At 44.9% G+C, this 14,896-nt stretch overlaps 2 protein-coding genes across 3 annotated transcripts in view; one reads left to right on the forward strand and one right to left on the reverse strand.

Moving 5' to 3' along the window:
- Positions 1-14,896, reverse strand: part of Dock1 (dedicator of cytokinesis 1) — a 542,363-nt gene that overhangs the window by 307,028 nt on the left and 220,439 nt on the right. The gene's annotated exons all lie outside the window — the stretch shown is intronic.
- The window catches only part of Fam196a (family with sequence similarity 196 member A), a 63,999-nt gene that overhangs the window by 46,963 nt on the left and 2,140 nt on the right, over positions 1-14,896 (forward strand). Inside the window, exon 3 of the mRNA XM_004625581.2 lies at positions 785-856. Coding sequence (XP_004625638.1) covers positions 785-856 — 72 coding nt within the window. The remainder of the gene's footprint in view (positions 1-784; positions 857-14,896) is intronic.

The raw sequence follows: 14,896 nt of genomic DNA on the forward strand, positions 1-14,896 counted from the left end.
AGAGAGAGAGAGAGAGAGAGAGAGAGAGAGAGATTTTCTAAGGGAGAGGAAGAGTTAGCAACACCTGCAAAAACAAAGGCTAAAATATAGTCAGACAAACTAAATCAAAATCATGACAACAGTAGGATGATACCCTATTATAAAGATCCATATGTTTTTTTGTTTTTTCTCTGAAAAACCAAAGACACAACACTCTAGGATTTGTAGACAAAGAGGCAAAAGTAGGAATACTGTATAGATATTTATATAAAGTTTTTCATATATTCTATTGTCAAATTGTAACCCTTTACGTATGACACTGAAATGTGAGTTTCTGATGACTTCCCTAGGGTACGCAGGCAGGCATGCTCAACAACAGATCAGGCATGGCAGGCAGGCTACAGCTGGCCAAACTAGTAAGGCAAGAGGTGGGGCAGACAATAAGTTCAGGTTGGTTTCCCCTCCAGCTCTCTTTTTAAAAAAAAAAAAAAAAAAAAAAAAAAAAAAAAAAAACACCTTAACTATAAAGCTAAACTGAAACCTAAATCCCCTATGCTTATTAGATTATATCCTTCACCCAGTAGCCTATGTTCACAATATAAATTTAATTTAAATATCATTATAACTAGACATGTTGCATTGGTTGTGTTTCATAAAGGCAATGACAGGAGCAAATTGGGAAACACTTCTTAATTAATTTCCATGATCACTGGCATTGGGAAAGCATTTGATTTGAGGCATCTGCTCTGTGAGGCCAGCGACCCCCAGTCACCGCTTGTAATGCTCTCCTATTCTTATCTTGTAGGCTTTCATATCGGACGGGGCAAGACACAGCTAATTGTGACACATGCAGGAACAGTGCATGTATTATCTATAGGTATGTTAACATTCTCCTCTTCCCACTTTCTGTATTCTGAGTGACAAATAATGTTTGCCCACAAATGCAAGAACCATCTGGGTCCATGCTGGGATGATGCCAACAGGCAAAAGGCAAAGACCTTTGTTGACCGTAATTCTAACCTTCCTCTGAAGACTCTACCTCAGGTGTAGGACCATAGATGGAGGAGAGCTTAAAAGCATTTATCCTGCAAATACACCCTGTTCGTTTCAACAACTTGCATCCCATGTGGCCTTGCTTCCTTGGAATCACAGGCCATGAGCACTGTTCTGCGTCCTCTATGTCCTTTAGATGGTGCACAGCACAGGCTTGAAATGACAGTGGCTGTGATAGGAATGCCATGCAAGCCCCGTGGCTGTCACACTACATGTGCAATTAGATCCTGGGAACTCACACGGATTACGGCACTTACATCCCCCGAGGCAGAATCTCCTCTCCGGAGCCAGCACAGATGTTACGTTGTTTTTTAATTTGAAGCTTGTTTGTATTACTAACATCAAGTATATAGCAGAAACTTTCTACAGGCAAAAGCTGTGTTAGGCTTTTCGCAATAAAATAATACTTTTAAACATGAAAATCCTTCAAAGGGGTTGCTTTTTAACTTTTCAGAAAGAAAATTTTCATAAAGGATGACAGCAGTAGGGTTTGTTATAATTGTGTTCAGTTTTAAAAATTGAGACCCAAAGTACCTAGGCTGATCCTGTAAAGTGGCGGCTGTGAATGATGCGGAAGGTGTTTCTGCACCGTTCTCATTTTGTTTCCTCTGATGGTAGTGGACACTAGCTCTACTTCTGCAAGGAACCCCCATCCCATCTGCCCTAATGGCTACTGCAGTGTACATTCCTTTCTCACCTGCTTACCAGCTTTTGCCAGTTTGAATCTTTTTTATAGCAGTCACTCTAACTAGGAAGAAGCAGAGTCCTGTTGTGGTACTGATCTGTGTCTCACTGATGGGTAATAATGGTGACCATCTCTTCCTATCCTTACTGACCATTTGATTAGCGCCTTCTGAGAAACATGATGTCAGTGGTCTGCCGCATTATGAAAAAACAACTATGGCTGAAAGGTTACAGAACTAAAGATTAAAATGTGTAAGAGGGCCCTACCTCTCCTCAGTCAAAAACAAACAACCCTCTAAAAACTCTTCAGAGTTAGTATTCTCTGCATCAAGAAGACAACTGAGGGGGATAGAAAAGCTTTAGGATGCACAATCTTGGCCCCATCACTCCATCTCATGGGAGTACATGGATATGGCTGTGTCCCCGTTCAAAGGAGGCACAGTGTGCCTGACAGAGCCCGGGCTCTTTCAAACAGAACAGGGTGCCCTGAGTCTCTGTATGGGGACAGGTAGAAGGAAGCACAGGTAGGCATGGGCATCACACACCACAGTGGCCAACTTCTTACATTGCAGATTGTTAAAAATGGTGACTTTTGCCTGCCAGGGGTCATCCTGCCAAACGCAAAGGGAGAAACTCCCAAGGAGTCACAGCTGAGGAGGTGCTGCTGGTATCTGAGGTAGAGGTTAGACTGCGCCAACACCCCATGCTAACAGGGCAGCTGCTGTAACAACCAGTGATCGGGCTGAGAGGCTGACATCAGAAAGGCTGCCTTACTGGAACCATGACCGTGTGAAGGTCCATGCAACTGCTAGGGCCTCCTGACAGCGGACAAAAGTAGGGATTCTGGGGCAGCCCTGCCTAGCACATAAGGCTGCTGACCACTATTGGCTGCTGCCAGTGTGGAGTGACAATGACAGAACCCTGCCAAGATTTTTCTTCAAGAATTCCACATTCGAAATTTCAAGACAGTGACCTTGCTTGGTGGGAACGTTTTAACTACCTTCATATTACAGAAGAGAATTTTGAATCAACAGTGAAGGAATGTGACACTGACCTAAACTAATTTTTTACTAACATCAAGAAATTAGGAAAAGAGGGGATGATAGACATTTCCAGGAATATTTTGTGAGTTTAATTTTTATTATTTAGGGAGCCAAAGCGCATCTGGTCTCCTAATATAACAAGACTGAAATGTACAAAGCTTTCCAGAGGCGGTTCAGAGACGAGCATGTTCCACTGAATCCTACGTAACATGTTGGGGGAACTGAAAGAGAACCAAGTAGGATACTGTCCAGCCTAACTGAAATAATTTAAATAAATTTAGCTCTGATTTCAGAAGTAACATATAAAAAGTGATACTACAACTGATTTAAGAAGTCTGAACAGGACAAGAATTTGTCTTTTCAGGAAATACTCTGGAGTGGCTACCACTTTGCGTGGCCTCACTGCGTATTCTGTATAAATCCCAACACTTCAGTCACTAGACTCCTGCCCACACTTCAGTCACTACACTCCTGCCCAGAACTGCGAGACTCAGAGGCCCACGGGAATTTGGAAACCGTGAGGAGGAATTGTCATTTTGACAAATCTCCTTACAGACCTCTAGCCACTGAAGACGTGGCAAAAACATACACATTAGCTCTAACTAGAAGTGAAAGCACACTGGAGAAGCTATTCTCAAGAAGTGTTTTGTGTCTGTCTTCCAGAAGGTTAATTTAAACTTACACTACTCATAGTAATGACCGCCAGAAAAAAAGTTTCCACAACTTTCAAAGTTGTGCTGTAAACAGAAGCTCCTAAGGCTTAGCAAGCAGGTTCCAGAACATTCTGCGTGGCGACACTGCAACTGGAACCCCCCTGTGCACCAAAGTCCTTATTTCACTGAGTCTTGCAGCTACTTTTCTATCAGCTCTCACTGTTCCCACCAAGTTGAATATCTACTGCCCACCACACTCTGACTCCCAACTTCTCTAACATTTTATATTGGAAATAATTAAAGCTCAATAGTCACTCTGATGTGGTTACTAATGCCAGACTGAAGCTTTTTCTTCAGTTTTCTAAAAACAGCTTGATAAAGTAAAGGAAGGTTGATTACATTCAATTAACTGAAAATCCAATCCACGAGGAAATTATGTACCTGACATAAACAAATTACTTTAACTTAAATCAGGAAAGCTGAAATCTTGAATTTATCTGATTTAAAGTTTCGTGGTTACTTTGCAGAGAGACCTAGATGCTCTGATTGAATACAGGCACTGCCCAACTAAAGTTCCAAGTTATCTTCTATGAACCACAGCTGCTTTCCTCTGTTGAGTATGTAGCGATTCCTTGTGAGGGAATCAGTCCTCAGCTTCCTTCTGGATGCATACTTGAGTTGGCCCAACTTTTTCCATACCCAATATTTATCAGCAAACTACTCTTTCCAAAGACTCACTGAAACAACAATTCTTTCTGACCTCATTGATTTCTGTAAACTTGAATAATTAAATCACTCCCACAAAGAATACAAATGATATAAATAAGTCCAGAAGCAAATAAAACATCTTGGCAAGTGTGAAAAAGTAAGCACAGAGCATCAGGGTCCACAAGAAAGAAGTCTGCTGTTCAGGAGCATCTGCCTTGTGCAGGGGTCAGCACTGGCACAGAAGGAAAAGGTGTTGGCTAATGCAGCACCGCAGTTAAAGGGGTTTCTCTAATCCCATCCAAATACGCAAGACTGACACACTAGGACAAACAGGGAAATAATACATCTTTACACACAGATAATCCCAGGGGGCAGCGGAAGTGTATCTCAAGGTCAGAGACCTTGCTGTTAATTCAGAACCTGGCTTCAGCACCTAGGTTCCTGCATACAGCAGGGTACATCCCAGAGCTCAGGAAATATGCCATGAATCCCCACAACACCATTTCCACCTCCCCGTAGGAAGCCTGGAGTACCTTGAGATTGAGTAGGTTAAAGGAATTTCAAAATAAAGAAATCTTGAAATGTCACGCAGGTGTGGTTGTCCCAGAGGCTGGAGCACAAGAAAGGCCATGACAGCTGCCAGTGTCCCCATGTTGTAATTTGTCATACCTGCTTGCTGGCAGGTGGAGAGCCCTAGGGGTCAATGAATCTGACCTCTCCTGTCCTGCATTTAAACACTGCTTTTCACTCAAAGCCCAGCCTCCTTCTTAGAGCAGAGTCGGAGTACCTGTGTTTCCAGTAACGCTGGCCGAGGGAAATGAGAAGGACGCCATGTTCAAGACCAGGCTGTGTGCAGTTTTATAAACATAGCCCGGTAATAAATGTGTACCTTTGCTGTGGATGGCAGTACATATTTCTCCGTAAAAAATGATTCTGTCATGGAAATATACAGGACTTGGAAAAAACAACAAAAGGACAAAAGGTCCTGAAGCAATTTCAGGCCAAGGCTGCCAGAACCACGAGCAAAGGTTGGAGGCGCTGGCCTGGCAGAGCCTACCATTCCAATCCGGGTACCCAGAGGTCAAGCTGAGCTTAGCCGCTGTCGTGGGCTGGAGGCCTGCAGAATTACACCCACAGGTCCCCGCCAGCCCTGAAAACCCACAAGGTTATCTGAATCATGAAGGGAATGGATCTGAGAACTTTAACAGGGTACAACCATGGGGTCACAGGCATTTCTGCACCACAGCACATGCACTCCTCCAGTGGCAAACCCATTTACCTATTCTGCTGAAAACCGATCACTCTGCTTACCAGGCCACTAACACCACGTACCACAAGGGTATTTCTGATGACTGAAAATGTGGAAATGGCGGGCATATTCACATTGTTCTTCGAAGATGACAACCCTTTGATTATGATCTCACCAACTGAGATATTCAAATGAAGGAGTGCATCAGAATGAAAAGAAGATGAAGAGGTTTGCAAGTTGCTGTTCCCTTTGAGTAAAACTTTTTTGCTTGTCATCCATATTTCCTGTCACAACATGCTTTAATTAGTTCAGAAAATGTTTTAAGGATAAATTACTAATATAATCTTTGTTCATCAGTACTTGAAATCTTCTGTCTCCAGCCTATGTTAGTAGCTCCTTTGTCAGAGTAATCTGATGAGTCACATTAGGCCTGATTCACCTATTGTTCAGACTTTGCTTCACAAAGAAACAATGAAAGATAACACTGGCTAATCCATCCTTTCCTTCCTTTACTGGAATAGTTAATTTGTAAAATAATATGGCAAGAAAATGGCCTAAATTTGAATTTGTATATTTTTGAAGGAAAATAAAAGGATTTTAGAGATAGAAGCAGGATTTAAAAGATAATAATAATGGTGACTTACATTAATTAAAGAAGACTGGGATGTAGCTCAGTGATAGAGCACTTGGCTAGAATGAAGGAGGTCCTTGGTTCAATCCCCAGTAGTGCAAAGAACACACACACACACACACACACACACACAAATTAAAGAGACTCACTCCCAGAATTTAAAATATTCTCCTGCAGTATTAGAATTCCTACTGCTGGTCCTAAGATCAGAGCAAATGCATCCTCCAGGAGAATACTGTATATGCCTTCTTCAGTTCTGTATCATTAAGGCCACCCCTGAAGTGGCCTCAAGTGGCATTAACAATCATGCAGTGAGTGGGCTGGGAAAGCTGTGGTCTGCCTAACTTAGTTTACTACACGGAGGGAAGCAACTTTTGAATGTCCTCCCGTCTGTGTCACACTCATCATCTTGATCTAAGCCATAATGGTCAAGGATTTCAAAACCTCATTTTGATAAAATGCCTGGATCCTTTCCTTTCATGCTTAGACGCAATTACTGAACAAGCCTCTTTCCAGAGTTCCCTAGGAGAGCGCTGCGCTCCGGGCACCAGGCAATGGGGAGGAGTCTGAATCTGACTGAAGATACCCCACAAACACACACCCCTCAGCCTAAGCCTCAGGGAGCAGGGCAACGGTGGGGCCAGGGCTGAGGGGAAGCCTCGGGACCGAAGGTGTGCACCCCAGATGCACAGGCACAAGAGGCAGCTGAGGAGGCGGGGAGGAAAGCCTGTGGGCACAGGGCCAGAGCACCAGGGAGGGACGCCGAGGTCAGGGGACTATGATGGGCTTTCTAGTTCCCTGAGCTAGCATCAGGAAAACTGGGAGGAACTACGTAAAGGACAGCCAGAGCATCTCCAAGGATGGAAGGGGCCGCCTGACTACACATCCGTACAGCAGCTGTGGAATGTTCTAGTACACCACGGCTTTTGACTGCATCTCAAGGAGAAAGCTTGGCAGTTCTGCAAGTTCTTTCCCAAAAGGACTGGAAGAGTTTAGGAAAGAGGAGGAAAATACCCTAAGATTAACAAATTGAATGACAAAGGCAGAGGAGGGACAGTTATGGCTTCTCTAACCCCCCTTGGAATTTTACTGCAGCCCCGGGAGGAACACAAGATATAACATTTCTCCGATGTCCAGATGGACACACGCAATGATCCCGCACTGATTCCGAGCGCGCTGCATGATGCAAGCTGCTCAGGGTGGTGCCCGTAAGGCAGCCGCAGGCAGAAATGAAAGCCTGGTGACTAATGGAGTCTTACTGTTGAGAGAGGCGACTGCATTTGTATGCAGAAACAGTGCCAATCCCAGCCGGTCCAGAGCTACTCTGAGCGGTGGCCCTGCAGCCTTTGTCATCCAGTGATTATCTTGTGGTGGCAGTGCCCTTTCCAGTCCTGCTTCAGTCACTACCACCTGTGCATACCAAGTTCCTCCACCACAGCAAATGGCGTGGGGGACGTGACTTTCTGCCTAGTGTCTACCACTCTGCTCTCGGGACAGACAGCGAGGGGTGGGGTGGCAAGATGGTGAGAGGCAACCCCTGGCTAAGCCTTACACGACATTATACTAGGGGAAGGAAGTATTTTTAATGAAGTAAATTAAAAGTCAGTAAAAAAGATAATGACTTTGACAGGCCTCAAAATTGTCCTTAAAATTCCCAAAGATGATGATGATAATCCCAGGTGGTTTTCTTTTCTTCTAGAAACTTTAAGATACATCTTTTCCCATAATCTGTGAAGATTTAAGTTTTAGTCATTTTAGTACCCTTTAGAAACACCCTGCTTTCTTTATGTAGATGCTGTTAAAACTGATTATAGCTCTAAAACTGGTTACTCCTCTCAACATATTATTTGTAAAGCAATTACGCACTTAAATTTAGTGAGCAGAGAAAGGCTGATTATACCACTAACCATCGCCTTTAGTTATGTCCAAAGGTAAAAGTTAAGGAGCCTTTCACCAATGTCCAAAACAGTAAGGAAACTTATCCACTGCAGGGAGAAATAAAGATAATGTATTTTCAGAAGAAAGCATTGAGAGTTTTCTAAGGATTCAGTAGAGTTTGGTCTTACTGCCACACTCAAGGTTTTGTCTAATGAAATTCCCTGGAGAATTTACACATAAGGATATACTGGTTTGGGGTCTGCCTGGGAGCCTCTTCACTACCTCCAGGCATCTTGACAGAAACTCAATCCTGATAGTGACAGCCAGGAGGCAGGTGAGGAGGCTGGAGATCGGAGCAGTCTGCAGCAACCCCAGACATCATGCGCAGGCAGCTCCCGGTTCTCCGTGTGGGGATGCTAGGATTGCAAGGCCCTTGTGGAGACAGACCCCTTGGCTGGAACAGCAGCCTGTAAGTCTGCAGCAGCACAGGGACCCCAGGAAGTCCGCTGCCTTGGTGACTTAAAGAGCACTCATCTTCAAATTGGGAAGGAAAGTTAATGCCCCAGATTGTGGCCAAGTCCTGCCACCCGAGGGGCTCAGTACAAGCTGTTTTAGACACAACACAGCCGTCTTCTGGTTTCTTCATTTTATTATACTTACACCCTAAAGATCGGAAAGTGTGTGCTCCTCACTGCAGCCAGGGACAGCAGTATACTGACTGGCTTTCTTTTATAAATTATTGATCCTTTCTAATTATAATGTCTGATTTTTGTGGATTCTAGAAGGATGGCATAAGATAGGCTTTATACACATAATCTTGTTAGTCATCTATCCAGCTTCCTTCCTACTGAAGAAGTTATTATGAACAGAGGTTATGGAAATGAATTTGTCTTTGCTATACCATAACCAGAAGTTAGTTCCCTGATTTATGGATATCTAACCCAGCCTGAGAACGGGATTCTTAGACCAGGCCTGAACACGAGACAGTTACAGGTAAAACAGCGGGACGGATGAAACTCCGGTCACGCAAGATCTTCATGGTAGTCAGGGAATAAATCTGAGACGCGCTGATGAAGTGCCCCGTCTGGCACTACTAAGTTTGAATACATCAGCATATAATTAACAATACCTGGCTACTATTTGAGAAAAAAAAATTATTTATTATCATAGCATACCGGGAAAAGAGGACAGATGCTATAGTTCTAGTACTAGAGGTTAACCACCTTCTTCTGGTATTTTAAATCTTACAGTGATTCTATAAACATGTACCAATTATAGGATTATGCAGCTACTACACTGAAGTAGTGTTGAGGAAATGATACAGACTTGTAGTGAACCATTTCCACGTTTGCAGTATCAACAGCCTAGTAATTACAAATCACTACTCCTTTATTGGTAAGTGATACGTATGTATGTTGAATCTGTATATGAAGAAACACAGACATACATATTATATATAATAAATTGTATAGTTAAAATAAGTAGAACTCCATAAATAGAACAATTATAAAACGTAAAACAGAAAATAAGGTACAAATTTCCTTTGGCTCAACCTATCAGTTTATTTCAACTCAGTAAACAAAGAGAGCTACTCTGATCCTAGCACTGAGTGCAATGCACCACACCCAAAACATGAACTCAGGAGCCCATGGGATAGCTCAGTGGACTAAGTGCCTGCTTAGGCAAGCTCAGAGACCCAGGTTCAATCCCTGGCACCACATGCTGCGCCGGCCCCATCCCTGGGCGAGCTGAGTGGGCTACCGAGACCAGGTATGGCGGTGCGTGCCTGTAATCCCAGCACTGGGGAGGCTGAAAACAGGAGGATCCCTATGAGTCTGAGCTACTTAGTGAGACCTTGTGCCAAATACATAAAAGAGATGAATTCAGTATGGTCACTGCTTCGGGAGTTTACAGATGTGGGACAAAATACAGCTATCCAATATAAGTCCTGCTCTTGTAGAAACAGGGAGGGGACCACCGGCTCGGGGCTTCCCCTCCTGTCCCTCTCTCAGACAGGGGCTTTCTTTCCCTCAATAAATATATTCTGCTCGAAAGAAAGAAAGAAAGAAAGAAAGAAAGAAAGAAAGAAAGAAAGAAAGAAAGAAAGAAAGAGGAAAGGAAAAGAAAAGGAAAGAAAACCTGACCAATTCACTCAAGGGGTGTTCATACATAACTACAGGGATAGAGGAACTTGGTTGTTCTGTTACTCGTGGTGAAAAAGAGGTAACATTAGACCTCAGTTTTAAAAGATGAGCAAAACTCTGATGAGAGAGAAAGGGAGGCAGGGAGGGAAGGACAGTAAGAGACAGCCAGAAAGAGACAGAGACATGGACTCAGCTGTTCCAAAGCAAGAATGCTGAAGTTGTGGCCTATGTGGACTAGGGCAGGCAAGTGTGACCAAAGGGAAAGGATATGAGATTTTCTTGAACACAAACCTACTGGACCCAGCAGAAGCACGTGCAGGGGGGATGAGTGGCAGGTGTGTGGCTTGGCCTGCTGGAGGAATAGTGGTTGCCAGCCATGTGCAAAAGGACACAAAAGCAGATGGGAGAAAGATCTGATTTGGACATTGAGTTGATGGTGCCCCTCAGACTAACAGAGCTATGTTCAGAAAAGCATGGTGTCTGCCTACGTTGGGTCCTCGTTCTTTCATTACAGGTGGGCTGGCCAGGGTCATATAGATAAAAGGCAGCCAAAAGGAAAGGACAAGCTTAAATTCCCCCCAACACAAGGAGAGGGCCAGTTAGCGCCGAGCATTGTGCGTTGGTGACACTGTCTGTCCTATCCAAAGCCATGCTAGCTCTCTGTGCCCCACAGGGATGCTCCTCAAAAAGACCTCGTGAGCGGGAGGAAACCTCAGCCATCCTTTCACAGCCAAATGGACTCAACTCCCCAAGGTTAGCTGATTTATCCACAGTGGCAGAACGTGAATCAGTACAGAGCCTGAGTTAGCACCAGGGACTCTGTGATCTAACTCAAAGAGAATTAAAAGCAGAGGCCTCAGATCCCCAGCCCTGAGCCATGTGGCCTTCCCTGGATGGAGAAATCAAAGATTTCAGGTTTTCTTCCACTCCAGAAAACAAGCAGGGATGTGCAAGCCAAACTCACCTGCTTTAAACTCTTAAGTGCTACATAAAAGGAACTGGAGAGACTGTTTAATGCATTTGTCTTAACCCAAGCAGTCACGGACAGGATGGGAGGGAAACACGCACAGGCAAAGGAGCATCACACAGATTGAGCAGAAACTGGAGAAGCACCAGGACCCCGTTCCGAAGCATCCAGGGAAGGGCTTGGGAGAGGGATCACTACGATCAGCACAGTCCCCAGGGAATGAGCAGCCTGAGATTTAGGGGAGATGCTCACCTCTCAGGAAATGTACTAAACTAACTTTTGTGAGACAGTCTTTATTCTTTAATTTTTTAAGAAAAAAATACACATTTGGTACAGGGTCTTACCACGCATCTCAGACTAGTAGCATTCCTCCCGTTTCAGCCTCCCCTGCACTGGGATTACAGGCTTGTGCCACCATGCCCTGTTTGGGTGGTTGGCTTAGCGCACCCGGGGCGGGGCCAGGATGGCATGCATTTGCAGGGATGGAACCCAATCCCTGCGCTTGCCAGGCAGGCGCTTAGACCACTGACCTATCTTCCCAGCCCAGCCTTCATTCTTAATTACTTTCAACAGAAAAATACTAACTCCAGAAATTGAATCTACTCCGAGTTGCTTTAATCATGCATCACAAGGTGTCACAGAGCGTGGCCAAGGCGTTACAGTGTTGTGCATAGCCGAAAGGTCTCCACTCACAGGGAGTTCTTAACAGGAAGCATTTTGTCAGATGGTTCAGGAAGGAGAGTGGCTACATGGCAAGGAGAGGAGCGACCCATCAGGCTATACCAGCCATTCCTGAGCTCATGCCTTGTAAACAAGTCCAGCAGCCCAAGGATCTTTCTATCCTCCCAACAAAGTCTGCAAGCTTTATCTGACTCATTAGGGGAAAGCACGCCTTGTCCAGACAAGGCTGGTCTGGCCCCAGCCCTCAGATTTCTGCTCCGGAATTAAAGAGTCAGAGCTCTTTCCAGGGTTCTTATCCTGCTGAGAAATAAGCACTGAGCAAATGTGCACAGCCCTTGCCTGAGTATTAAAAAGACTGGATTGAATCTGTGGGCTGCGCAGCTCACCAAGGGCCCCCTCCCTCATGAACTAAACAGTGAGGCCCAAATGGTTACAAGGAATCCTAAGACAACAGGACCTGGAGCCTAGACACCCCATCTGCCTGGGTGGCTACAGAGTAAGCTCTGGTACCAGTCCCACCTTGGGACAGCAGGACTGAACCATGTGGTGGAGGCACGCTGCCTCTGATGACACTTAGAAGCAATATCAGATAAAAACAAAACACAGAAATATCACAGCAACAGAACAAACTCTTGGACCCACATTTTCCTGCAGTCCACAGGTACAAACAAAAAAGGAATAAAACAAGATACCCATATAAAATAAAACAAGCTCCCTCTGAACACAGCAACGGGAGCAGCTGACTATCTGCAGACCTAAACTGCTGATGCCACCAGGGATGCCCCTGTAGACACCTAACAAGAGGGAACAGTAAGTCAGGGTGCAAGAGCTGGGCTCCAGAAGATCCCTGTGTGTGCTCAGCAGAGCATGTTCCAATGTTCTTCCACATGATGCTGACAAGAATAGAGCCGGGCTACACATTCCACCTGCAGGGGTTGCCCAGTGTTGCCTCCAGAGCAAGCCTTATGTATCTGTGCAAGAGAAGGTAGGGGTCAGGGGTCAGGGGTCAGGGGTCAGGGGTAGAGGAAGCAGGGACAGTACCACTGACCAGGATGAAGCGGGCCTGGCAAGCCGAGTTGAAAGTCAAATCAACGCTTGCATGTAAGGCTTTGTTTCTGTGTATTCTGTCTGGATCTATGACACAGGCAGCTAAGTGACTCGGGCCATTCTCTGGGTGCTGGGAGCAGTAATGATCCTGCCTGGTAATGGCACCCACATTTGGGAAGACAGAGGCAAAATAACAGAGAAACAAATATAGTAATTCCTCAAGGTCAATGCACACAAGGAACTCAGGAAGGACAGAAGACGGAGTACCTGTGGGAAAGTGGTCAGTATGGAGGTTACGTATAAATAGGAGACAAGAGAATAGGGAATGGCCTGAAGCCACAGAGCCAGGAATAGTGTTCTTGGTAGAAAAGAACATATAACCATAAAAAAGACAAGGAGAAAATCTTGGCACAGCACTGCTCCTACCCACGTGTTCAGGCAGCAGGCAAGGGCTGGTCTCTCTGATGTCAAGGTAAGAGACCACAGAGTGGGCCACGGGTGCTCCAGTAGGTGGCTCCAGGCCCTTTCTGGACAATTTGATGGCCAACAGGGAGGAAGTGTTACGCACACAAGAGTCAAGTGCTCAGGAACATCCAGGTCCTCTCTTTTCACAAGGACAGCAGGTATCGCTTTCTCCTGGCCATTTGGTCATAAGATCATCAGGACTTTAGTTCTATGGCAGTCAGAGCTGGCCAGACTCTTACCCTGGCCTGTCCAGCAGCTGTCTGCTTCAGACCCTCAGCGATCTGGTATGCGTCCTCCCGAGTCAATCACACAGCACTCTACAGTTCTGCACACTGCTCCTCTTTACTGGCCAGTGCACAGCCCTCTGCAGCAGGCCTGGCAGAAGCAGATATCAGCCTGCAGCGGCTGCAATCTGAATGCTGCAGATGGGGAGGAAGAGCGTGGCCCACTGTCCCCCCACTGAAGGCCCCTGCAGGTGTTCCCAGGGTGCGCCCATGGGGCTCTGGTCATCTTCCATGCAAACCACCCCAGCCACAGCTTCCCTGAGAAGGGGACTGAGGGAGTGCAAACAGGAACTCACTTGACAGATCAAGTTGAGTCATTTTGTTAACAACAACTCCTATTAGATTACTCTGTGATTACATGGTCCTGTGATGTGATAAATTGGTTAATAACAGGATTCCCAATGTGGCTGCTTAATAGGAATTCAATAATGGCACGTACCCAGAATGGTACTGTTAGCCTAGGAAATCTGAGCACTCGCTCTCCATCAACATAACTCAGCACCTACGTGGGACAGTGACAGAGCTGTGACCCGGAGGACACATATTCAGTATTCACCAAGCACCTTGGTAAGAGTTCGGTACTCAACACGCTGCAACTCACAGACTCAACCTAAGTGTTTCTACTTTCTTGCTTCACTATCCAAGTAGGAGAACAGGTATCTTTATGAGTTTGCTCTTGTTCCCCTTAGAAAATTAGTCATCAACAGATAGGTAAAAAATAAAAGACAGCTGAATTGCATCAGGCAGTTTAGCAATCTCTTTCATGAACATTTCTTTTTGAGTAGGGACCTTATCATGATTCCATAAGACAAGAATTGCTACTTTTCTTTCAGATGGAAGAGCTCAGAGAACATAAGGGGCTTACTCCTACCTCCCATGCTAGGGTAGAAATCCCATGCTCTTCTGGTGGCACCACCTCAGACAGCTGATGGGGGCATTTCAGAAAGGAAGGACACACTAAGGCCTGCTCTCGGAAGCCATCTGTCAGAGGAGCCCTGCCCCCACCATCACATAGTTTTGCTTAGCAGTACTAGAGTTCATGAGCTTTTATTCTATTTCTGTGAACCGGCCCATCAAAACACATACTATGAAACAGGGAAAAGGTCTTGCTCTGGGCACACAGAGTACCTGGCCATAAACTATGCTAACAATTTTTTATTTTAATTTTTGAGTAATGTTATGATCCTTGACAATACGAAAAATAAAGCACTGGATTTAAAACATAAAATGGACTATTAGATGGGGCTTGAACTTATTTTTAAAACTCCAGATAATACAGCTTTGCTGTTTTGTCTTTCCAAAATGTCAAAATTTGGCTAGGATTAATGGTTCTCTAAATCAAAAGGATTTCATGTTTATAAATGGTTTATGATTCCAACGGTTATAAAATGTTAAGAGCTCGTGCATTGTCATCATCACTGAGACCTCAC

This window comes from Octodon degus, unplaced genomic scaffold (genome assembly GCF_000260255.1).
Source record: "Octodon degus isolate 3935 unplaced genomic scaffold, OctDeg1.0 scaffold00010, whole genome shotgun sequence".
Taxonomy (NCBI): domain Eukaryota; kingdom Metazoa; phylum Chordata; class Mammalia; order Rodentia; family Octodontidae; genus Octodon; species Octodon degus.